This window comes from Grammomys surdaster, unplaced genomic scaffold (assembly GCF_004785775.1).
Source record: "Grammomys surdaster isolate TR1022 unplaced genomic scaffold, NIH_TR_1.0 373, whole genome shotgun sequence".
In the NCBI taxonomy this organism is placed as follows: domain Eukaryota; kingdom Metazoa; phylum Chordata; class Mammalia; order Rodentia; family Muridae; genus Grammomys; species Grammomys surdaster.
Window position 1 is genome coordinate 5,460,464 of NW_021604792.1, and position 26,204 is coordinate 5,486,667.

The 26,204-nt window shown below is 43.5% G+C and overlaps 1 protein-coding gene across 1 annotated transcript in view; it reads left to right on the forward strand.

Moving 5' to 3' along the window:
• The window catches only part of Grin2b (glutamate ionotropic receptor NMDA type subunit 2B), a 446,438-nt gene that overhangs the window by 228,372 nt on the left and 191,862 nt on the right, over window positions 1-26,204 (forward strand). The window contains exon 3 of the mRNA XM_028781023.1: window positions 14,735-15,333. Within this exon, the coding sequence (XP_028636856.1) occupies window positions 14,735-15,333 (599 nt within the window). The remainder of the gene's footprint in view (window positions 1-14,734; window positions 15,334-26,204) is intronic.

Sequence of the window (26,204 nt, forward strand, 5' to 3'; positions counted from 1 at the left end):
TTTAAGGTGTATGGAGAGAAGACTTAAGATGATAGCTGTCCAGGGGAAGTTGGTAACGTCTTGCCGTGGAATCATAAGAACCAGTATCTACATCCCTAGCACCCATGTAAAAAGCCCCCATATGTCTGTAACTCTAATTCTGGTTGACTGGTGAGTGGGGAGAAGAGAAGCAGTTCTCTCAAGCTCAGTGGTCAGTTAGTCTAGCCTGACTGGAGAATCCCAGGCTTAGTAAGAGACCATGTCTCAAAAAAAAAAATACAGTGGAAAGTGACTGAGAAAGACACTATAAATCAACCTCTGTCCTCCATACACAGCACACATGCAAGCTCATAGGAATACCTATGCACACATGCATAATGTACACATACACATACACACACACCTCACATGTACACGGTATAGCTATCCACACATACTAGTTTCCCTTCTCATGTATCTTAGTACATTTCAAAAGTAACATTGTGGTTTAAATTAGATACACTTACTTTGTGTAAGTCATCTAGATTTTCTCCTTAAAGCAACCATAACAAGTCATTTACTGTTCCAAACCTCATTGTCTCAATTGGTAAGGAAGAGAGAGCACAGGGCTCACTGCAGAGGGAGATGAGAATTAATTTGCATAATGCTTAGACAGCATAGCACATCCTGTAAGCAGCTCAATAAATATTGTTATAGTAACTATAAGAAATTATCTGTACATGAAGTCACATTCTTGCAATCCTAGCACCCAGGAAGAGGAGGTAGGGGTAACAAGAGTTGAAGGCTAGTGTCAGCTACATACAGAATTCAAGACCAGTGTAGGCTACACAGAACCTTATATTTTAAAACTCAGAGAACAACAACAGAGGGAGAATGAAACACAGAAGAAATGGAAAAAAAGAAAAGATGGTTGCTTGTGTCTAGGAAGGAAAAGATGGAGCATGTTTAATAGTAATCATTGTACATGAATAATGACAAACCATGACCATCAGGACACCAATCTGACGGACTGATGATTTCTTCAGTGCCGTTTTGTGACTTCACAAAAGAGACTATGAGAACAGAAGGACGTAATCTTCAGTATGATGGAACTGAGACAGACACAGTACATATCTCTGCTGAGCTCAATGGCCTATGCTACTGGAGGAAAGGATGAAAAACATTTGTTTTTTAAAAAACTTAGGAAACAATCTAGTTGTGCCTTATACGTCTTCCTTATCTCCTTAGTGGTGGTCTTACTCAGTATTGGACACCAACTTCTTAGGCCATTCTGCATATTTGTTTTTTGTGATTTGGCTGTCCCAGCTCACAGGCTGAAGCATACCAAAGCTATAGGGAAAGGCCATTGCTGAGCCATAGGAGGCTTCTGTTTGGTTGATCAGCGCAGACCGGTATCCATGGCCAGTTGATAGAACCTGGATGACTCTGGTGAGTTGCTGGAGAGCCAGGTCTACAGAGGCAACACCATGTGAGCCTCAAGCTTGTCTGCTGATTCATCTGTGGTCAGAGACTCAACTGTGAGGGTACAGAATAACAATTAGGGAATTCCAGTCAGTATCTAATTACAATGACAATGGGCTACTCAAGGGAGCTTTGAAAGGAGTGGACAGAAAAACAAATTCCACATTTCTCTGTTTAAAATAATAATTGCTATTTTCCTTTCTCTTCTTTAATTCACTCTTTCTTTTCTCTCTTTCCTTCTTTCTTTCCTTCTTTCCTTCCTTCCTTCCTTCTTTCCTTTCTTTCTTTTTCTTTCTTTCTTTCTTTCTTTCTTTCTTTCTTTCTTTCTTTCTTTCTTTCTTTTTTCCTTCCCCTCCTTCCCCTCCTTCTTCCCTCCCTCCTTTTGTTCCATTCTTCCTTTCTATTCCTTCTTCTCTCTCTTTTTCCTCTTCTTCTTTCCCCACTCTCCTCATCCTCTCCCTGATTCCATCCTCAATCGATTTAGCAGTTAGGTCTGTAGATTGGTAACATGGAGGCAAGAATACAGGTTACCAGAGTGGAGGGCTTGCTTGTTTATTGGCTCTTTAGAGATTCCTATTATGTTTTCTGAAAAAAATGTTTGCAGAGGGATATGATATAGTGCATCTCGTATACCTTCGGCCCAGGCAGCTTTGTTGAATCTGGTATTTGTACATCCACCTGGAGTCTCCATATCCTTCATGCAGATTCCCATATATTTTGAGTGGCTGAAGGACAGATTTCTTGAAGTGCATGCCAGGGATGGGCTTCTGAATGATGGTGTACTCTCAGGTTACCACCCCATGAGTGGCAAAATGGTTCTTGACTTTCTTGTCATCTTATTTGGCAAAAGCCATTCTGCTGAGCCCAAGTTGAAATAGAAGACTACTAGAGATTTTGGAAAACAACTCAACAACTCCCCCTCACCCCATTTCTGTCTCTGCTTCTGCCTCTGCCTCTGCCTCTGCCTCTGCCTCTGCCTCTGCCTCTGCCTCTGCCTCTGCCTCTGCCTCTCCCCCCCCCCCGTGTTGTATGCAAGTGGAGGGTAAAGGGTAATCCTGGTTGTCATTTCTTGGATACTATTCACCCTTTTATTTGTATAAGTAGGTCATTCACTGCCATGGAGTTTACACAGTGGGCTAGACTGGATGGCTACTGAGCCTTCTTCCTAGCACCAGGATTACAAGTGTGCGGCACCACATCCAGAGGTTTTTTTTGTTGTTGTTGCTGTTGTTGTTTTGTTTTGCTTTTAATGTGAACATTTGGGAATTAGATTCAGATGCTCTGGCAATCAAGGTGAGAATGTTACCAACTGGGTTATGTCCCCTCTTGCCATTTTCTTTTGAAGGCATCTTTGTCATAGTAAGGATATTCGGTGAATTGTTGTGAAGTGGGGAAATGCTGGATATTACTGAAAATAGTTTAAAAACAATTTTCAGCGGGCCTGCAGAGCCAGCTCGGTAATTAAGAATCCTTAATGTGCCTACAGGGTTTGTTTCCCAGCTCCCACATGGAACCTCACAACCCTGGCTAACTCTATTTCTAGGGAATCCAGTGCCTTCTTCTGCCCTCCATAGTCACTGTACACATGTGTTGCACACGCAAAGACACAGGCCAAACACACATGCCGGCGGTGTCTGTGTTAAATAAAGTAAAAATAAATAAACCTTTAAAATTTTTATTGAAATAAAAATATATGGGCTATTCTTTTACTTGTCAAATTCCTAATTCCAGGAAAGATTAGATCAACTTTGTTATCTTCCTCCAGATGCTGCTGATGCTGTTCCTTATCTCCTGTCCGTCTCTCAGCATCAGGTGAAGAAGTGAGAGTGATTCAGTTCTCTAGGTCCCAAGGGGACAATGAACACATGTTTTGCCTTTGTTGGAACAATGAGGGTTTTCTGATGACGAGTTGCTATGTGACATGAGGGCTTTGAAAGGAAGCAAAGGAAGAAGTCTGGGACCCAGGCTGTATAAGGTCACAGTAGCAAAGGGGAAACTGGGAGGCTAGCAGGCTCTACACTGGCAAATCAGAAAGGACAAACTAAGCCTTAAAGAGTGACTTTGTTTGAAGCTAATTCTGCCTTATTCCAAATCAGATACCCCTTTTTATGGATCGATAGAGGGGAACGCTCTTTTCTAAGACTGTGTAGTGGAGTGTGTGACTAGCGGGTAGTTTTAGGATGGTTCTCCCCGTGCAGGACTAAGAGCTAGCATCTGCCTGGCCCACATTTTCTGCTTGTGTACTCTAGGTAGCCATCCAATTAAAGTTGAATGGACAGACAGTAAAGGATAAAAGGTTAGGAATGCTGACCCCTTCTGTGTTTGTTGATATATATTTACTTCTTTTGAGGGTGGGTTTCATCAGGTAGCCCAGACTGACCTCAAACTCACAACCTCACAGCCTCAGCCTTCCAGGTGCTGGAATCACAGTTGTGTACTGCTACCCCTGGTGGGATGCTAAGTTTGCTTTGTTTTAATTTTTCAAGTTTTTCTTTTAAATTTAAAAGTTAACATTTATTTATTTATTTGTTTATTTATTTATTATTCAGTTATTTATTTATTTAGCATTTGTTTGTATGCATGGCTACATGTCCCATGGGATACCTGTGACGGTCAGAGAACAAGTTAGCCGAGTTGGTCTTCTCTCTCCACTATACGGGTCCCAGGGACCAAATTCAGGTTGCCAAGTGTCTTTACCTACTGAGCCATCTCACTGCTCTAAGGAACTCAAGACCCTAAAAGATTTGGTTTTTCAGTGCTAGTTTATGCTAAGAATGAGCCATCAAAGGCTTTGGTTACTTCTGACAAAGGACAGGAGTTTTCCATTCAAGGCAAACAGCAGTAATAACAAAAATTCAGAGAAACTTGTGTGAGTCTAATCCAACACAGATGCCAAACATGGGATGCCATTCTTACGCCACTGCACACCATGCTACCTACAGATCTGAACCATAGATTCAGGGAGAGTCGGAGAGCTGTTTTATACCCAACTATGACACAGGATTGCCTGTCACAGGGCAGTTCATCAAGCTCTCTGTAAGATCAGGGACCCTGTAAGATCAGGTGACCTTCTTGATGTCATTCAGACTAGTGTGGGTATACAGGCAGGGGTCTTCAAAGGTCACAAATCAATGCAAGCACACTGGCATTAGTAACTTGGTAGTAATCCCACTGCAGAGCAGGAGCTGGAACTGGCGAGAGAGACATAGGAGGCATCTGTAGCTGTGGGAAACTGGGTTTAGGCAGGTTGTCAGCAACTGTGCAAAGTGGTTGGAGGTTCTGAATAGAGCTCTTCATCTGGTGGAATCTGGAATAAAAACCAGGACACAAGGAAGCAATGTAGTCCATTGGGCTGGGTGCATGCTCATGACAGGCACACAAGAAAATGGGCTCAATTTCTATGGCCAAGAATATCCAGCCAGGTTTAGAAGAAGGTGTTGAGAGGGTGGTTCTTGGCCAGTCTGAGTTTAGATAGCAGCAGGCAGCTACCTGCTAGCCAGTGTTCTAACTCCTCTGAGTTAGGTAGGGTAGGCAGGTACCACCAAGTGTTGCTGGTATGAAGACAACAACAACAGTAAACCTAAAACATCTTTCTGTCTGCTATGTTATTTTCATTTCTAGAGCAATTCAAAATGCCTGTTTCTTTTAAGACAAATGACTGGCTTGGGTTTAATGATGTAAATAAATTCTCAGGCGTTTTGATTGTGAATTCCTGTACTTCACTGTCTGCAATGAATGAGCAATCTATTTTCCAAACCAGAGACACGGGGAAATCAATCACTGATGTTTAGCAAGAAAAAAAAGAAAGAAAAAAAAAAAGAAAAACTTTCTCAATAAACTTCTTGCTGGATTTAGCTATTGGAGACAATGGCTTGTTAATTGGTGCTAAATAAGTGTGACAGATTCACGTTCAAGAGTCAGCCATGCCTTGTGGCTCTGCTCTCTCCATATGGAGCAACCAGGGGACAAAGAGTGCCTTGTTTTCCAGGGATCCTTAAAGAGACCCATGGGGACAAATATAGTGACTGTATCCAGAACCAGGGCTTTCTTTCTTCTTGGCCACACAGGAGGCAGAGGCATTCACAGATTAATCAAATAGAAAGGTGGAAAACCTTTCTATTCTTCGGGGCCTTGTTCTCTCCACTCTCCTCTGTGTGGGAACGTGCTGTTCTGATCAAACACGCACGAGGGGCTGGGAATGGCAATTTGCTGGAGACAAATGTCGACATATTTACTCTGAAAAATGTCGCTTGTATGTCAGGGATCTCACTGGCATATACTTAACCCTGTTCTTTAGCAGTAATCATAAACTCAGAGATGCTGCCTGTTTGGCTTAAGTTAAATGAAGAAATTGTGATAGAAACCCCTAAAACTTTGGGGTTTAGTGTTTCATATTTAATAAAAGGGGGGTGTTTTCCCTCTTAGGAATTAGGTTTTGGATTTATGGTAACTTTCTTTTTATCCTGTCTGTGCCCATATCTACACTGGGATAAATATGGAACACATTTGATTTTATATTTGTTTGTCTAAAAAATCAAGTTTGATTGCGAATAACTTTACTATCTAATTAATGTTAGTTTAATATTTACACTATTTTTTGCCCACCTCATTTCTTAAAATACTTCTCTTCTCCACATCCCTCTCCACTCCCCACTTATTTAAAAGTGCATCTACTGTCTGGAAGCTAATATGCATCGAAAGCACCTAAGCTAGGGGTGGTCTGGAGTGGGGAGTGGAAAGAGGTACAGAGGATGGGGAGGAGCTGCAGGGAGGGGTGGGGAGGAGCTGCAGGGAGGGTGGAGTAGGGGTAGATTTGATGAAAACACATTAGATGCACGTATGAAACTCTCAATTAAAAAAAAACCCTACATCTCATCCATCACAGAGCCTGGTTGTTGCTAAGACTCATCAGCTTGCGTTTTTATAGAAAAGAGTCCTCTTAACGAAACTACAGCCCGTCAGAGAACTGTTTTGATCTGTGGAATGGAGTAGACCATAGAGAGGAATTTTAATTTAAGATGAAGCGTAATAGGCTTGTTGAGATTTTGACAGCCCTGGTACATCACAGAGCAGGAACACATTCCTACAGTTCTCTTCCTGTTTCCCAGCCCTTTGCTCTGACGTCAGGGCAGGAACTCAGTGGGGTAGCGATCAGAATTTGCAATCTCCCCCTCTTCTTCCTCCCAGGCTCCCTCTTGCTATACAACTATCCAAGACCTAGAGTGTGAGGAACCAGGAAGACATTCTCAAAGTAAATATCTTTGAGGTGTTTTCTAGTTTATACTTAGGGGTCATAAAACTGAGAATGCCCACCAGGGAGAATGGAACAAAATTACAGGAGGGAGTAAACTAGTCTTCAGAAGGACAAAAAATGCAGGCTTCTGTGGGAGGGATTTAATTACCTGGAGTGGCTCTTAAAGAAGCCCAAGAAAGCTGCTGTGATTTATGTTTGTGGACCTTTCAGTGTTCAGTGTTCTCCTTTATGTGCAGGGGGTGGGGGTGGGGTTAAAGAAAATGAGTCTACCATTTGACAGGTGGGAAAACTCTAGATTCTCAACCCAGAAGCTTCTGTTCTATACTTTGGTTGCAGCATTTCCAGCTAACGGTGAAACTCGAGAAGATCAGATGTCCCTGTATTTTAAGGCATTGCACGCAAAACTGGCACTATTCAGACTCATCTTAGGTAGCCAACTCCAGCCTTAGTGAGCTGAAAAGAAATGATAGCATGGTCTGAGGATTGGCCTCTGTAGAGCTAGTGGTCTCTTGCTGTCCAGGTAGAGACAAAGTCTTCCCTTTAGCATGGAAGAAGAAACGATTCTATCCTTCATGTAACTTCTACTTTATTGTAAATGTAGAGGAAACACAAAAGGATACCCAGGAATTTTCTCATTGCCTGAGTTCTTGTCCCACCATCTTATTCTTTCTTTCAAATCTGGTGGGCTGAAGAGTTATCGGTGAAAGCCTAGCAGATCTAGACCTGAGACATGGAATCGGCTCCAAGGAGACCCTCCACAACTATTGGTGAGGATTCAAATTAGTGTAGCCCCTGTGGAAACCCATGCGAAGGTTCCTTAGAAAACTAGAACTAGGACCTCCCTCTGATCCAGCGCTGCTGCCCCTGTGTACGCATAGCCACAGGGATCTCAATTGAGAAACGGGCAGCTGAGCATCCACGACTGTTGTGGCACTGTTCACCATCGTCAGATGTTGGAACCAGCCCTCGTGCCATAAAGAAGCATAAGATATCACTGAGAGTGAAACGGACCTGGGTGCTCTCATGTGACTCAAGATAAGCCAGATTCAGAAAGACAATGGCCGCAGGCTTCCTCTCCCTTATGGAATCCAGATGAAAGTATATAATGGGCCACGAAAGAAGAAGAGGGATTATTTGGAGAAGGAAAGGGACGGGGAGGGGTGTAGAGTTAGACTTGAAAGGGTGACTATGAGTCAAGGATATGACGCACATGAATGCAAATATTATAATGAAACCTATTACTCTGTACAGTTAATATACACTAATTAAAATTTTTAAGGAAAAAAATGGCTTGGGGAGAACAGAGGAAGAAAATTTTGTTTGTTTTGATATGAAATGACTCAAATGCCCTAGCAGAATCATTTTCACTGTGATGTTACAGAGTCCTAAGCATAATGTAAATGATGTTAAGATACTAAAACAATACTAATGAAAGCAAGCTAACAATAGATTCAAGAATTGTGTGCTTGCAGCATCTGAGAAAACAAGATTTTGTTTATTTACTTAAGTGTGTGTGTGTGTGTGTGTGTGTGTGGTGTATGCATGTGTCAGCAAATAAGTGCTTTATCCACTGAGTCACCTTCCTGGCCAGAGAAGGCAAGATTTTAGCAGAAAGATATGTATGCTGACCCTGTAGAGCCCTGGGAGTTTCAGGCAGAGAGTGAGGAGCTGGGGTATGAGGACATAGGGTGTGATGGAGAAGGAGATCCTGAATCAAGTGGATTGGCTGCTTCGTTTAGTGAATGAGGAAGTCACGAAGGGCTGAGGCGGAGAGCAGCATGATTTACTTGTGTTCTATAACGATCACCCTGCGTCTTTATGAAGCAGTCGGGAGCAAAAGTGGCTGGGCCATTTAACAGCTTTTATGGTGATAGGGTGAAGGAGGTCACTTCCAGTTTGTAGGAGACAATTGACTACACATTGACCTTGGAGTTGCCGTGTCAAGGTCACCTCTGCCTTTTGCAGGAGGAGCTTCAGTGGAGTGGCGCTGGAAACCAGGAGTCAGGTTTAGAAGTAATGAGGGGGAGGGGATTAGAGTAGGTGTTCACAGATGCCATGCTCCACGTTTTCAGCAACAGGAGTAGGTCAATGTGCTGGCCGGTGGTACGCTCTCCTATAACAACTGCCTCCAACAGGGGTCTGCTCTCCCCTTCTTAGAGTGCGGGTTGCATGTAACATTTTGGCCACAGCCCATTTTCATGGTGATGATTTGCACCATCAGCGCAGAAATAGGAAACTTCATGATGTCATCGAGATATTTTCTGCCAACTTTTCACCCATTAATTCAAGTTTCTTTGTAACAATAGTGAACAGACAGAGCTTTTTTTCACCCACGTGCTGTTTAAAGTTTTAGAGATAAATAAAAGTATTTGAGGGTAGAGGGATGATCCAGGCAGTAAGAAACCTGTGATGACCACAGGTCATGGCCACAAGCCTCTGCCAAACTGGCGCGGAGGCATGGGTGAGGATAGGTGGATTCCTGGAGCAACTCAGCTGGTGTAGACAATCAGTGAGCTTTGGGGTCAGTGGAACACTGTCTCAGAAAGAAAAAAAAAGTAGAAATTCTGTCCTAGTCATTGTTTTATTGCTGTGAAGAGATACGATGACAAAAGCAACTATGTAGAGCATTTAATTGGCAGTTACTTGCAGTTTCAGATGTTTAGTCCTTTATCAGCATGGCAGGAAACATGGCGGCATGCGGAGCTGCATTCCAATCCATAGGCAAAGAGAGAAATAGAGAGGGGGTCAGGCAGGCAAATAGACAGGCAGACAGACAGACAAAATCTGGGCTTGGCATGGGGCTTTTGAAACCTCAAAGCCAGCCTCCAGTGACAAACTGCTTCCAACAAGTCCACACCGCCTAATCCTTCTAGTTCTTTCAAGTAGCAGCACTCTGTGGCTTGGTGACCAAGCGTGTTAAGGTATTAGCCTACTGGACCATTCTTATTCAAACTTCCACAGGAGAGTGAGCACAGATACATTCATGTGCACTTGCATGATGTATGTAGATCCATACATACACCACATACTATGTGCACACATAGACAGAACACCCATGTTGGTAGGGAGAAGAAATAAACTTGCTTGCTATCATGTGATAGGTATTATGTTAGAGACAGAAGCACACAGTTGACAAGGTACAGGGGAAGAGGATTAACCTGTCCTTGAGAGTTAAACAAAATAGCATCTATCAAAGGAATAACCCACAATCTCAGTCTTAAAGGGGAGAATGAAGTTAGATAGAGCACCGGAAAGGAACCCTTCATCCGATAAGAACGAAGCTCCTGTGTGTGGTGTATGGAGAGCTCACTACCGTCAGAGGCTCATTCCATAAGAAATATAATTACTACCAATGCATTTCTGATACTCAGCTGACCCCCTCTTCACCCTGGTTCTGACATCTCTCACCAAATGGCAGGGGATTATCTTTCTACCGCATGAATCACCATAATTTATGAAGATAAGTATTATGTTATATTTCTTTTTATTATTATTTACGAGTTGTGTGTGTGTGTGTATGAGTGTGTACATCCACACGAGTGTGCATGTGTATACATGTGTATATAAAGTCCAGAGCTCCACATTTGGTGCCTTCTTCTCTCACTGTTCACCTTATCGCTTGAGAGTTTGAGAGAGTGTCTCTTACTGTACATGATGCTTACAAATTGGCAAAATTGGCTGGCCAGTGAACTCCAGGGACCTGCCTGCCTCTTATACCACTGAGCTTGGGCTACAGCCAGGCACGGTCATGCCCAGCATTCTTTTAAAAGCATGGGTTCTGAAGATCCAAGCTCAAGTCCTCCATGCTGGTAAAGCAGGTTCTTTACCAACTGAGCCATCTTCTCAGCCCCTCTGTTCATACCTCTAAGACACCGACACCCCTTTCCAGTTTATAACAGGGGGTAAGTGCGGTCAGGTTCCATGCAAAGTGGGCTGAGTGTGAAGGCAGGCTGCAGCTTGATGAAGGAGGGATATGACATCAACTCCAAGGAAGGGACAGGAAGGGAAAACTACAGTGAGCAGAAGGGGAGATATAGGCGATTCAGTTGTAATGGACGCTCTACTAACCTTGTAGGGAATTCAGAAGCTGGGCAGGCCCTTCAGAGCTGCCTGTATTTAGAGCAAATGGAGCAGGACTTTATATCACCTTGACAGCCAATCATGCAGGGAGGGCTCTATGTCCAAGGAAGAGACATAATCTTAGACCTTGTTTCATCTGGTGGGTGTGTTGGGGGCAGGGTACTGAGATGACATCTGTTGCCAGGGGCACTGTGGTCATTGGGCTACTTCATTCTTTAATTCAGAAGTGGCTCAGTAGGGGATCTGGATGATGAAAAACATCTTGTGCTCCCAATTCTTTAGGCAACTGTTTTCTGAGGCAGATAAAGGGTTGAAAAAAATACTTCTTTTTATTTCTTCTTCTTAGCAAATAAACACGGCGAACATCAATGTAATGGAAGTACAGCATAAAGGTAGTAGACGGATGGGGTCTAATGTACAATTCTACCTCCCCTGTGCTAATTGCTCATCTCAGTTAAGGCAGCCTTTTATGCAGGAAGACTTTCAAGATGCTCTTAAGGCAAGCTGAAGTGCATTCATGCAATAAATTTGGCTGGGAATTTTCGCCGGAGGGAGGTGCTTCTCCAAGGACCCCTGAGTGTCAACATTTTGTAATAGCATTAGAAGATAAAAATGTTCACGGGGAATCACAGTGAGGTGCAAACAGAATTATGTCTCTGTCCTTCATCTTGATCACTAGTGGGTGATCATAACGCATGCCGGGTGCCTGCAAAGATAGATGTGTGGCCACCAGTACTTTCCACTCCGTGCACATATGAAGATTATGCTTTGATTTGTGGCAGAGGTAATAATTTGCAAAACCTGTCACCATTTGCAACTTAGAGTTAGCTCAAAGCTTTGTTGGAAAAAAAAGAAGAGCTATTCTATTCCTGACTACTGTGCACCACTAAGTTGTCAACTAAATAAACAACACTATGCTCCTTATTGTACAGGAAGCCTTTGCCCAAGCCATGACTCTGTCTCTTGGTTTCGACTTGGCCTCAGCAAACTTGGTTTGGTGGCAAATAAAATGGCTGTAGAGGGCATACTCATGGAATCGAGGCCTGCCAATACCAAATGGGTAAGGTGAGCAGGTTGAGAGCTCTATAGAAAAGGGGTTGTGTATGGATCATGACATTTGAAGATGTGCTCAGAATGCAGTGGGGGTGTGGTACAACCATGTGGAATTTCTTTTCTCGGGTTCATTGTAGATTAGTTTTCTTTGCAGAATACCTAGGCAGTGTCTTTATGAATTAATTTATAACTGTGAGAGAGACATTAGGAGAAGACAAAAAGAAGAGAGGCTCAAGTTACTGTTTAGCAGATTTTTTTTCATTTTTTAAGTTCAATCTCATTAGCATTGACCCTCTGAGATAGATAACCATAAGTTTTTCTCAAAGCTGATTCTTGCTGTGCATTTGAGCCAATTGTGGCCTCACCATATGTGGGGCTTCCTGTGCATTCAAAAGTCTCCTGGGATTAAATTCTGTTCACCCATCACAGAACAGGTTGATTTATTTCATTTACAATTGAGATTTCCTTCTCCCTAAGTCCTTAAGGTATATTGAAAGCACTTCTACTTTGTGTAACCATTGGGCTTGTAGAAACCCACAGGATGAGCTTTCTCATTTGAGAGGAGCCAAGACCATGTTTACAAGAAAATCAAGCAGATATCTCCTTCAAACAGCGTCTATTCTAGATGAGTTGTTCTGTCAATGGGCTTTCTTTTCTATCTTTTTTCCCTTGTGGGTCTCTACAGGTCCCTGACAAGTGTTGGAATAATTAAGCTTCATTGTCTCAGATACCCACTTGTCTTAGTCCCTTTTAGCTGATATTAAAAAATGTCATAAAAGAGACAGCTTATCAACAACACAAGTTTAGTTTTCATAGTTCTGAAGGCTGGGAAGTCTGAGATCATTGATGCTATCAGATTTGGTGCCTAGTGAAGACTCTCTCTTTGGTTTGTAGAGCCATCTCCTCTGTGCGTCCACTCAAGGTGGAAGGGTCAAGGCAGCTCTCTGGAGTCTCCTTTAAAAGGATATTAATCCCATTTCTGAGATCTTGGCATACAAGACCTATCATATCACAAAGGACAACATATCCTACTACCTTTACCCTGGAGGTTAGAGAATTTATTAACAGGAAGGGACAACAACACTTAGTCCACATCACAATTGTAACCTTCCATGGAAGACTGGCTACCTTTACCCGAAGAACAGTCCTGTGTCATAGAGGAATACCAGGAGCAGGGTCTAGCCAAAGTTCATTATGGGCACATATCCTGCCCTTTATTATTCTAATCTGAATGAATTCTCTTTCCTCTACCTATTGTTGCTGCTTCATCTTCACTATGGTTTTGACTCCTGTAGCCGTTCGGGAATCATCTCTGTTTCTATGTTTAAGCCCAGTGGAGACAGGCATGGAAAACCACATGGCTCCATTAGCAGGTAGACCCACTGCCCAGTGGATAAACATATCTTCAACTCTGGGTAGGCCGGGGTCAGTGTGACCAATCCAAGTATGAGAAGAACCATACATTACCCTGGCAAAGCCGAAGGGATGGCAAGTCTCTCTGCACAACTAGGGTCTTGAGATACAAGTAGGTTATTTCTCAGCCTTTATTTTTTTTTTTCAATAGCCGGCATTCCAGAAATACTTGGCTGTTTCTTGGCTATTTATTCCTGGGCTTAGAAATCACTAAAATCATTTTGCTTAAAGGCCCAATTTCTTGATCTCTTGTAACTATACTTTAAAGCCCGGGTTGTTGGGGGTTGGAGGAGGAAATGTCCCTTGAAGAGGGACACAATTGTGTTAGCCTAGACTATTTCAAAGTGGACAGAGGCTCTCAGAGGTAAGGTGAGGACATAGATTAAGAGAAGTGATGCCATTACCAAGAACAAATCATGGGGAAATGGACAGAGAGAGGACAAGGCTGAGAGGGTATTCATTTTGTGGTTTATGATTCTTGTAGCCGTACGGTAGAGCCAAAATACAGGTTTTGACATCTCAAAGCAGCAGGTAAAATGCAGCTTGAAATGAGAGAAATTTAAAATGGTTTCTCCCTCAAAAGAAAAGGGAGAAAAACATGAAAAACATGTTCAGAACTATCTGTGTGTATACGTGTGTGTGTGTGTGTGTTTGCATGTGTGGTGTGTGTGTGTGTGTGTGTATGTGTGTGTGTGTTTGCATGTGTGTGTATGTGTGTGTTTGCATGTGTGTGTGGTGTGTATGTGTGTGGTGTGTATGTGTGTGTGTGTGTGTATGGGCCTATGTGTTACACAGACCAGCCTAAGACCTGTGGCATTATATGGGTTAGAAAGCACGCCCTCTTCTGTAGGTTCCTCTAAAATCAAGCACAGCCACATAAGCGGTCTAGCTACTGGTATTTTCATGTATGGCTTAGAGGTATGGTTTTAGCTCACTCTATGTTATATATCTTATTATCAGAACAACCATTAGGGAATAAGCTAAGTTAACAGAAAATGTGAGGAAGCCTTGGGCATGGGCATAAGAACCTGCCATTTCTACCATTCAGAAATTCAAAGCAGGAGGATTCCAAGTACAAAGACTCCTGAGACTGTAGACTGAGTAGAGTGAGCTCAAGTCCAGCCTGGGAGGCCTAGTGAGAACCCACATTATTATTTTAATGGGTAGTGAGGGGGGACACTGAGTATACAGGCTGGGTGGTAAAGCATACCATATGAGATCTTGGCGTCATTCTCCAGTACTATGGGGACTGTGATGCTAACAGCTGTATGTTATCATAGTTTCCATAGCCAAGCATGAGGTACATTGTGGGTGAGTATGCCTAACACCAAAATTCAAAACCTACTGAAAAGAAAATTAAAAACTCTATGAGAAAAAAAAAGAGCATGTACTTTTGTATCCAGTTGATTCATAATCCTTGATTCATAATCCCCGTGGCTATCTGTTTGATTTTTCCATTTCTTCTCTTTTTTTCTTGTATTTTGACTACTGTAGGATGAGTCGTCCATGTTCTTCCAGTTTGGCCCATCCATTGAACAGCAAGCTTCCGTCATGCTCAACATCATGGAAGAATACGACTGGTACATCTTTTCCATCGTCACCACCTACTTCCCGGGCTACCAGGACTTTGTGAACAAGATCCGGAGCACTATCGAGAACAGCTTCGTGGGCTGGGAGCTCGAGGAAGTACTCCTGCTAGACATGTCTCTAGACGATGGCGACTCTAAGATTCAGAATCAGCTGAAGAAGCTCCAAAGCCCCATCATTCTCCTCTATTGCACGAAGGAAGAAGCCACCTACATCTTCGAAGTAGCTAACTCAGTTGGGCTGACTGGCTACGGCTACACATGGATCGTGCCGAGTCTGGTGGCGGGGGATACGGACACGGTGCCTTCAGAGTTTCCCACGGGGCTTATCTCCGTGTCGTATGATGAATGGGACTATGGCCTTCCTGCCAGAGTGAGGGACGGGATTGCCATCATCACCACTGCTGCCTCAGACATGCTGTCCGAACACAGTTTCATCCCTGAGCCCAAGAGCAGTTGCTACAACACCCATGAGAAGAGGATCTACCAGTCTAACATGCTGAATAGGTGAGTGTGGAACCATAGTGCATGAGCATATGGTGGGGACCAGGGGAGAGCCTTAAAGGCGGGCCTTGGAGGTAGACCAGGAAAAGCCCGTTCAGAATGGCAGCAGGCTGAAGGCTGACCTTGAAATGGTGCTTGGTTATGGTGGGGGAGCATTTAGTTAAACCTGGCTCTTTGTGTTCTTATTCTAACAAATAGCAAATCAATTGGTATGCTTACCCGGCACACACAAAGCCCTGGGTTCTATCCCCACACTTGGTGTGCTGGTACACATCTGCAATCCAAGCTCTTCAGAGGGCAGGAGGATCAGAAGTTCAAAGCTGTCATTTGCATGCAGCTAGGGCAGCCTGGAGTATGGGAAACTCCTATATCCTCCCCAACCCACGCAGATGCATATATGAACACACACATGCACACATACAAACTTACATACACACATGCACACAGTGTTCACATACACACATACACACACGCGCACAGGGAAACAAGTCTCATTTGTTGAGTACCTACTATGTGCTAAATATTGCTGTATAAGTTTTTATATTTTACCTCAATCTCTCAATCCCATCAGTCAGGTTTCTAAAAAAAAAAAAAAATCATTTCCATTTTATGCCATATGAGAATAAGGCTTATCGACACAGATTGTCTTCAATCAAACTGTGAGCAGGTCAACTTGCGACGGAGCCCAGGTCCCTCTGATCCCTGAGTACTCGATCACCATATGCAGTAGGCTTTGAAAGGGGGACAAGAGGAGTCAACTTTCCTTTGGAAAGTTGCTGTGTTGGGAGGAAGTGGAGAACAGCTTCTGTGGATGTATTAGCTTGTGACATGTTCATCCCTTAAATAAATAGGCATGGCCTCCTCCCCGTTGCTCCTCAGATGTCTGTCTTCATGAGTCTGTGCTGTGGGAGATACACCTTTTAGTCTAGTTTGTAGCAAGGCCAAGGCTCGGTTTCAGTCCCCCTCTCCTTTTGCTCTGAGAAAACATTGGAAGAAAACAACTTAAAAGGAGGGATGACATCTTGGCCCATGGTTTCAGAGGCATCAGTTCATGATTGACAGGCTCCATAATGAGGGAAGAGGATACCACAGTGGAGAGTACGTGTTGAGGAAGGCAGCTTACCTCATAGGATGCACAAACCAGAGAGAAACAGGAAGACATCAGGTACACCCTTCAAATATTTGCCCTCAGTCACCTGACTCCTCAAGCAAGAACCCACCTTCTGAAGCTCTTACAGCCTCCTAAAATAGTTCAATCCAGCTGGGTACCAGGCATTGATCACGTGAGCCCCAGGGAAGGGTGCTTCACAGTCAGAGCTTCACCTGTGGAACTCTGTGATGCTGTGCCCCTGACATTATCTCATTTGAGGCAACCGTGAATGGTCCATGCCCTTCTGGAAGTTGATCGACAGCATGAGGGGATCTTATACTACTCCTTTGTGATTTTTGTGTTTTTGTAAAATGGCCCTGTGTGTAGGCTGTCCAGATCCAAACAAAACAGAACACAAAGAAGAAAATTAAAATGACCTGAATTATATATGATTCAACTAACCGTATATAATTAAGTTAGTTAGGAACCACCCTCAACATCTTGCTATACATCTGTATCTATATGGGTTTAAATATATACTTTTACACAAGTGGAGGTAGGGCCTGCTGTTCAATAGCTCACTTCCTTTTGTTCAACAGCATGCTTTGAACACATCCATGTAATGATTTACTTTGTACTATTTAAATAGCACATAAAGAATGTTCTCCAGAAACCCTGCATCCTCAGGTACCTACCTTCTAGCTCCTGAAAGGCTACAGTGTAGCCTGAGAAAGGTAAAATGCCTTTGGTCAAGGTTCACATGACTTGGCTGTGTTTAATCTCTGGAGGAAGCTGATCTATAGTCTCTAAGCAAAGCTTTTAATCTAATGAAAAGCAGCTTTATTGGCTGTTTACTTCTCAACTAATGGTCACTGTTTCAATATCTACATCTTCTATGAGTTTACATCATATTTCATTCCCCCCTTTTGTTTGAGGTGCTAGGAATTGAACCTAGGGCCCTATATGTGTGTCAGTCAAGTGCTATCCCACTGAGCTATAGCCTTGCTCACCCCCCCCCCATGTATCTTTTTTTTTCTTTAATTTTGATTCGAGGTCTAAGTTGCCTAGACTGGCTTTGAATTCTCTCTGTAGCCCAGACAGCCCTTGAACTTGTAGTTGTTCCAAACCAGCCTCCTGGGTAGCTGGGATTACAGGCTCGTTCCACCAGGCCTGGCTCTCAGCTTGTGTTTTAAACCGGGTAAGACATTTCTTTTGATACCATGGGCATTGGGAAATCATGTCTCCAGATCTGAACTGGTCCAACTACTTTCCCATTCCCAAATTTCTAACCAAATTTATACTGTCTGAGATGTGTCCTATCAGAGGATTAATGAGATTAAAACTCCCAAGATCTTCTCAGTCCTTTGTGTTTCTGATAGCTGATGGCTAGTGCGCTGTTCTCCACAGGTTTAAGTCTCTCCACATCTCTGGAATGCCTTTGCTGTGTGCTTCTCTTTCCTACTTCACCACAGCCTATCTTCTTCTTTACGCTGCAGCAGGCCTCCTGACTGCTCTGCGCATAGACAGCTCTGCTTCTTTGCAATCCCTGCTGCAACCAGAGTGATCTACAGTCGAACGCGATTTCATCGCCTGCCTGCTTAATGCTTTCCAGTAGCTTTTTTTATTGCTGCTCTAATAAGGAAGAGTCTCCTTAATATGGTTTATAAAGTTTTACACAGCATGGGCTCTGCCTGTCTCTGCAAAACCATTTCATACCTTCTCTCCCTCTGACGTGACCTTCCCAAGGCGCTGAACACACTTCAGTTGTTTTGTATTTTTTATTTTTTTAAAATACACTAGGGTCTCCCTTTCGGTCACTGTGTCTCATCATGTGTCCCAGGATGGAACTTTTAGCTTAGTCCAGGGATGATGGACTGCAACTCCTGACGACCCAGCCTTTGTGCTAGTATTACAGGTATACATCACCACATCCAGCTTGTGTGGATGTGGTGCTGGCATCAAGTCCTCAACTTTAATCACGCTAAACAAGCACACTGCCAGCAGAGTTACATCTCTAGCCCTCCTCTCTCGCATACCCCTTGCCACCAGCAAACACCAGCCGATGCTCCTTTGCTTGCCCTGTGCTAGTCACTGCTAGGCCTCCGTTTGTCTTGACTGGCATTCTGAAGTTACTTCTGAGCCTCGGACTGACATCACCCATTACAGTTCACTAAATCTAAAGCTTTCCTAGTTAAAGTGCCTTCCAAAAATGCTCTGCGAGAGCAAGCGGCAGCTTTCTGTCCTTCCCGCCTCTCTGTCCTTATTCGGACACAGTGTGTGACACGGGGAAGGATGTGAGCCAGGTCCTCCAGGACTCAGTGCTTGTCCATTCTGCAGTGGAGGGCAGCCGGCGTTGCTGTTCTCTCTGAGGTGGGAAACCTTCCTGTTGGGTCGGTTTCACAGACCCATGCACTTTTCTGTTATTTTTAGTGTTCAGTACAAATCTGATTCATGTCAGCTTCCCAAGTATTTGCTGATTAAAACCAAAGCCAAAGGCCAAGGACTACTGAGACCAAAACATCTGTCAAACAGCACAAATCAAGGGAAGGGAATGAAACGTTAAGCCGGTAAAGGCAGTTCAGGCCTGCCTGCTTTCCCGCTTGCCCGCTTGCCTGCTTTTCTCTTCAACCTTCCCCCAGGGTAAACGGCAACCTTCAGGTATATTATTTCTGGCTTAGCTTATCTTACACCAGAGTGTAAATGTCACCTCTGGAACCAGGGCCCCTATCCACACATCCTTAAGACCACCATTAGTTTAACCTTTGTTCACTGTCTCTTGGGTCTGAGAGGCCCTGTGAGGTTCATGGAGGAGGTTGCTCTCCCTGGCTCCCGTTTACAGTCTTTCCTTATATTTAAGCCAAGATGAGCTCCTGTCACTCTACTGGAGTGATAACTCTGAGCTAGGGGCATGCTACCTGTTTGAGGTCAACTTTAGCTACATAGCGAGTTTCAGGTTAGCCTGTGCTACAGTATAAGAAGAGCTTGTCTCAAAGAAAAACCTACCCACGCCCTCACAAGAAAATCAACACATTGAGCTACAAATGCCCTATTCCATTGTCTTAGGTGTAGCTGACCGGAAGTAATAAGATTGGGGCTACACAGTGTGGTTTGTTCACACAGTTGCAAGCTCCAGGGAGGAGAGAGAGAGCAGAGCTGGGCAGGATCCACCATCACTGGATTTCTAAAGTGTGTTGCTCAGTCAGTAGCTTCTGCATGCTCTCTCTGCTTCACTACCTGGTGGATATTCTCACTCACCTCAGCTCCTTTATCCCTCCCCCTAAGTGTCTACCTGACTGCTAGACACCAATTTTGGGCTCTATTCATCTCTCTGGTTGCACCCTTTCTTCCTCTCCATCCTTGGCCCTTCCCCCTCCTGTCAAGTGCAGATTTTGGTGGTTTTGTGTGTGTGTGTGTGTGTGTGTGTGTGTGTGTGTGTGTGTAGCTCCAATCTGCAGCCTGTGCTAAGGATATTTTAGTAGATTATTTTAAGCAAGCTCAGAAAGGCTTGGGTTAACTAGCTGGTTCCCATAAAGTGATCTCCCCAGGCCTGAGGTACTGTCACCAGGCATGGATTTCTGGAGACCTCCCTGGGATTCAATTAGGCACTCTTTGTCTTGGGCAATTCTCACTCTCTGAAATAAGACTTGCCCCTTGCCAGAGCTCTGGTCTCATTAGGGTCACTCTTTTAAATAACAACTCAAGCAGCTGCACTATTTAGCCACAGCAGGAAATCTTTGCAGATAAATAGCTGTAAAGGGAAGGCTTTCTTCTGAGGAGGAAGGTCCCTTTGGCAGGCTGTTCCTCTCCTCAGTCACAGCCCAGAAACTTAGTAGGCTCCTATGGATAATTCCAAGAGTGGCCCAGACACTAGAGGACATTAGGAATGGGGAACCAGACCAGGGTTTCTCTTACCTCCAAGTTCTGTCCTCCCAGAAATATTAAGGAGGAGATTGAATTCTTACTTACACCCACTGGATCATGGTTTTCTTCTCATGTGTGACAAGTTCCTCCAGCCTGAGTTCAGGAACCAGAATAAGAGACTATATGAAGAACCAGGAAGATGGCTGGTTCAGTAAAGCACAAATTTGCATCTTTAACACACATGAGGTAGGCCACACATGGTCATATGTGCCTATAATCCTAGCTCTGGACGCTAGCCAGTCTTGTCAAGTCACTGAGCCCCAGATCAAGTAAGAGATCCTATAAAAAAAAGAAAAGAACTTAGCAAGTGACTGAGGTAGACAACCAAACCAACGTTGGTCTCTGGGCTCTACACATGGATATAAGTATGTGCATACATACCTGTACATACAAGCACATATGCATGAACATGTACCCACATTCCACACCACACACATACACACAGAGCAGAAGGTTGGAAGAAGATTGATAGGCTTGAATCTCAAAGACAGATACATACTTATGATTCACTTGTTTAGCAATCCAAGGATGTTTTAAAAGATGACTCTCAGAGGGGACCCTTGCATAATTTCAGATCATTATCATATAAATGGTTTATATCAAGTATCAGTTTAAACCTTGAAGCTTGGCTAGCTGGAGATCTGGTGATTATTTCTGGAGAGGCTCTAGGTTGGTTGGAGAGTTTCACAATTCTCTCTCTCTCTCTCTCTCTCTCTCTCTCTCTCTCTCTCTCTCTCTCCCTCAACCCTGTCTCAAAGATTACAAATGACACAAACAAAGGAACAAAACAGAGGTCAGTGAACTCTGACCTCTAAATAAACAAGGAACGTAAGATTTGGTGTAAGTCCATCTCACAGACTGCACAGGATATACATCTACAGAAATAATATTTGTTATTCATATGAAATTCAAGTTTAATGCAGCTCCTGTCTTTTTACTTGCTAATCTAAGAACTCTAATTTGTAAATTAATAAGAACTAATTTACTTTAGAACCGTGTCACATCCATTTATGCCTTATGAGTAAATACAGTACAATGCCCTGCCATAATGCAGGGTATGCCGAGAGGGATTTATTCCAACCGGGAACTTCATTTGATGGAAAGAGCTGGAGAATTTCTTGTGGTTAGTGAAAGGTTCTTTACAGAGAAACACCTACAAATCTTTGGATACTAGATCATCTGAAATATTTTGAAGAAAGTGACTAGTTCCCTTGTCACATAGGTAGAGGATTGTAAGGAACTAGTAAGCACGGGTCTACATTTCATCCTTTACCCTTCCCAGGGAGAGTTCATAGCTAATTTCCTTCTCAATGTGTGGGCTAATACTCTGTTGGGTCCTTTCTGTCACTTGGGTGATGGCGCACCTGCCATGTACTTCTGGATTCTTATAAAATCCCAAGAACCTAGTGCTTCTGCTCTCTCTGCTCAGCAGCGGATGGAACTTGGAGGAAGAGCAGATGCTACTTGAAAAAGATGGATCTTAACATAGCCGTACTCTTATGAATCTTGCCTAACGATCCCCCCACCCCACAGTGTCTTCAGTGTTCTTATTCCACGCTGGGTTTGCACTCTCTCTACATTCTCAGTGAAAGATTCCACCTCAAAAGGATGGGACTCTTCCTAGCCTGGCACAGGAGGAAGAGGGAATAGAGATATGAAGAAAGGTGCATTGTTAGGTCCTTATTAGCTGAGCTGTGGTGAACATAATCTTCCTGCAACCTTGAGGCCAATCCCTGGTTTTGGAACCACTGTGTCAGCTGGCTGCTCTCATGGGATGCCCACTTGACTCTCTTGGCCTGGAAAATGCTGGGAGCTTAAGAAATAAACAAAGAATTAAAAGCATTCGATTTAGATCATATGAACAAGAGCTGACTGGTCATTCCATCTGAGTTGCTATTAAATGTCCACTAAGCACCAAGCTTTGGTAGTTTTGTAGTAAGGCAGAGATGTATATTCAGTTTATATACCTTAATCCAGTCTCCTTGTGAACCAGGTGAAAGGTTATGTGTATATGTATCTTGTAAGTGGAGGAGCTGCTGTAGTGGTCCTTACCTTGTCAGACAAAGCCGCTAAAGGATCTCGAGAAAGCACTTTCATATAAACTGTTTAGAAAAGCAAGAGCCACCTGTGCATACTGGAAGAGAGACTCTATCCACTCATGGGTTTTAAGAGGGCTTGTAAACTGGGAACAGGACTGAAGGACCTACTAACTAAACTAAATAATATATTCAATGTTTATATTGCAGGTATAACATAGCAGATATGAGGAATAATCAGATGTAAGGATTGTTTAAATTATTATTTCCTCTAGTCTACGTTCCCTAATCTTATATAGACTAATTATTCCAGTCAATTGATTGTTGTAAAGTAATTTAATTGGGTGATTGCATGTGTGTCTATATGTGGGGTATCTACATGAGTGCAGACGCCCAAGTAAGAAGAGAGCATTGGATCCCTTGGAGCCGGAATTCCAGGAAGTTGTGAGCCAGCTGATATGGGTGTTAGGAACCAAACCCTAGTCCTGAGGAGTAGAAAGAAGTGCTCTTAACTGCTGAGCGGTCTCTCCAACCCCAAGTGATTGGGTTTTCCTCATAAGTATTCACTAGTGCTCAATGCTGAGACCCTTACATAATTATTTCTTTGATCATTATTTTATTCTGTGTCTGATTTGCAAGATACAAAATTTACCCATGACATAGGTAAATTATTTTTCTCTTCCTCCTCCATTTTGTGCCTTCCTTCTGTCATTTTTCTTTCTTTAAAAAGTGACATACAAGAGGATCAGAATGAAGAGGAAAGTAAGACAAGCATTAACTAAACAAGGGTATTGCACGCCTGTAGGATGGAAGATACAGTGACACCTTGTCTATGGGAAGGAATAGAACCCTCTTGGAGAGAAAAAACCAGAATCAGAGGAGTAAGCAGATATCATTTGGCAGAAGAGATTTCATCTCTGAAAGTACAGGGTTGGAACCAGTGAGATGGGTTAAGAAGGAAGGTGTCCTGTACACATTGGAATACAGTAGTCACTGGCCAGGCAATTGGAGGAATCACATTATTCAACATTTGCAAAAGTTCTGATGCAAATGTTCTCAAGAGACATCCGCTGGTCATCATGTTTAAAGGTGTAACTTGTCCTTCTCACCCTTCCAACCATTCCTGTCCCTTTCTACTGCTCTGCTTTCCCCTATGACACACAGCAGACAGCCTAACTACAGTTCATCTTTAAAGGTTTTCCTAACTTTCTCCTTACAATCCATTTAAATCTCCAAATGCTTTGTCTTTAATTCATGCTTATAAGCCTAGAATAGTTGATGAGCAGATAGTTTGTGAGTGTATGTTAGATTAGAGAAGGAAAAGAAATATGAAGTGTTATTTGGAGAGAAGGGGAGGGAGGGATCAGGGGAAGGAGGGGGAGGGAGAGAGGGAGGGAAGAGGAGATGAAGAGAGGGTGAAGGAGAGGGAGAGAAGGAGAGAGGGGGGAGAGGAAGAGGAAGAGGGGAAGAGAGAGGGAAAGGGGAGAGCACAAATAGCAAAATAGCTGGTCTAGAACTTACTGTGTAGAACAGGCTGGCCTCAGACTCATAGTGATCCACCTGCTTCCACCTCCTGAGTTCTGCAATTTTTAACCATCATGTATTTTTAAGAAACCTACATCCCAGGGACCTTGGCAGACCTGGCAGACCTTCACATCTGTGTGTGAACCTGCAGCACAGGCACTCCTGTGTGTCACAGAGTGGAGCTTTAGGAAAGGCCTGTCTCCCTCTGCATGGCTGGAGCTCATCAAACCCAACTCCTCTCCACCCTTGTCTACTTAGGGAATGAAGCAAAGAGGAATCTTGTGAATTTGAGAACAGATTTGCAGAGGTTACTTGTTTGTTAGAGGTTGGCAGAGCCAAAACCCAGGGGTCCTGATGGCTGGGGCAGTGTTAACCAGGGAGCCTAGGGCTGGCTGTTAACTTTTGTCCTGACCTGACTGCATCTCTAAAACTTTTGCTGTTCCTTCGCTTCTTAACCCAGACTAATGCACAAATTCACATTTAGCCTGAACTGAAGCTGGCATTATTTAGAGGTTGTGTGGGAGTTGTTTTTCTGTCTGTTCTCTCTTCTCACCAGAGGAAAAAGGATGGGGGTTTCCAGGAAGCTAGAAGACTATCATTTATAGTTACAGACAGGAGCTGGAAACCCGAATGAGGGCTGGACCCCAGTTGGTCATGGTTAGCTGGGCAAACATTGGTGTCTTGAGAGCAGTCCTAAGCATATGGCCTTTACAGCCATTTGAGATCTTGTGTTTTAGATAGATAGTGGTTTCAGACTTCCTCTGTGATGATACATACAGTGGAACATAGGTGCTCAAATAGTAGAGACAGTTCACTAGTACCTGAGGTGCCCAATATGGATTTGGAAAAAGTGGACATTCAGAATGGCTGCTAAGGTGTCTGAAGTAGCACTGTAGATAGTCCTTGGGTAAAAACCAAGAAAGGAATAGGTGGAGGTACCAGCTACACACAAGAAACCTTTCTTGGGCTTTCAAGCTTTGCCCAGTGAGACACTATCTTGTGGCAGTGTGCAGAGAGGTGAGCATACCCAGACTGGTGTCCATCCCCAAGCTGGGCAGGCTGGTCACACATGAAGGAACTGCTGCTGACAGATTAGAGCTTCCTGCTGCTGAAGTCTGTTTCCTCTTGTCCAGCTTCCAGTGGCAGCAGCCGGCCAGGGGCTGCCCACTGCTCTCTCACTGTGTCCGCTTAATCTCCTCATTCATTATTGCCTCACGCCCACCCCCTCTCCTCCTCTAGTCTCTCCCCTTTTTTTTCCTTTCTGGATGGTGTTTTGTTCATTGATCTTTTACTGTGTCTCTTTTCTGCTGGTTTTCATTGAAGAACTTTGAAGGTTTTCTGTATTCACGAGTGACCTTTTGTGCAGTTCTTGCATGCACATACCTGGAGTCACTTAGTGAATATTGAATCTGCAAGAAGTGCCTGTGTGTGCATGTGTCCAGTGAAGTTGAGAATCCTCAAGAGAGATGGATAAAATAGGTAAATTATTTACCTAGTTCTTCCTGTTGCTAAGACTGTATTGACCATGGGTTAGGATTGGAGGAAGCCTTTAAGATATAATTCATTCTCGCCCCAATGAATCTTAAAACCGTGGCTCCTTTGTGATTTATAGTTTTTAAGTCTTGATGGGGATAAGAATGGCAGTTGGATAACCAAAGCGTTTTGTCTGTGGTCAAAAAAAAAAGAAGAGACTTGGGCTGGGGATATACAGATCAGTGGTAGAACATTTGCCTAGCACACATAAGGACCTGAGTTCATTCCTTGTATTAGAAGCAAAATGGAGGGAAGAAAGGAGGCTTAGCAGTCAACTGGCTTTATACATTTCTGACTGTGTATAGATGGCTTACTTTACTTAAGTCACATTCTCCCTAGACAAAACAACAAAATAGCCACAGAAGTCATGCTGTGACAGTCACACGTTCATTCTGAGTGGAGTGGATACCTTTATGATCCCCAGCAAGAGATTACAAGTAGAAGTTCCGTGAGGTTGTATGTCAGGAGACACTGGGTGTGGGATCTCAAACCCCATGGTCAAAAACTGCAAGTTGTTCATTATTGTGCCTAAGAATCATGAGAAGAAAAGTGAGCATTTTCATCTGGGCAATCGCCATGTGCATCACCTCACTTAACAACAAGCCTGCCCAGGCCCAGGCCTTGCACTCATCAGTGTGTATGGGCAATGACCATCAACAGAGAGAACCCAGGTGCTTCCTTTTGTCTTACCCAATGGCAGATTCAGGTACTCCCAACACAGTTTCTCTCTCTCTCTCTCTCTCTCTCTCTCTCTCTCTCTCTCTCTCTCT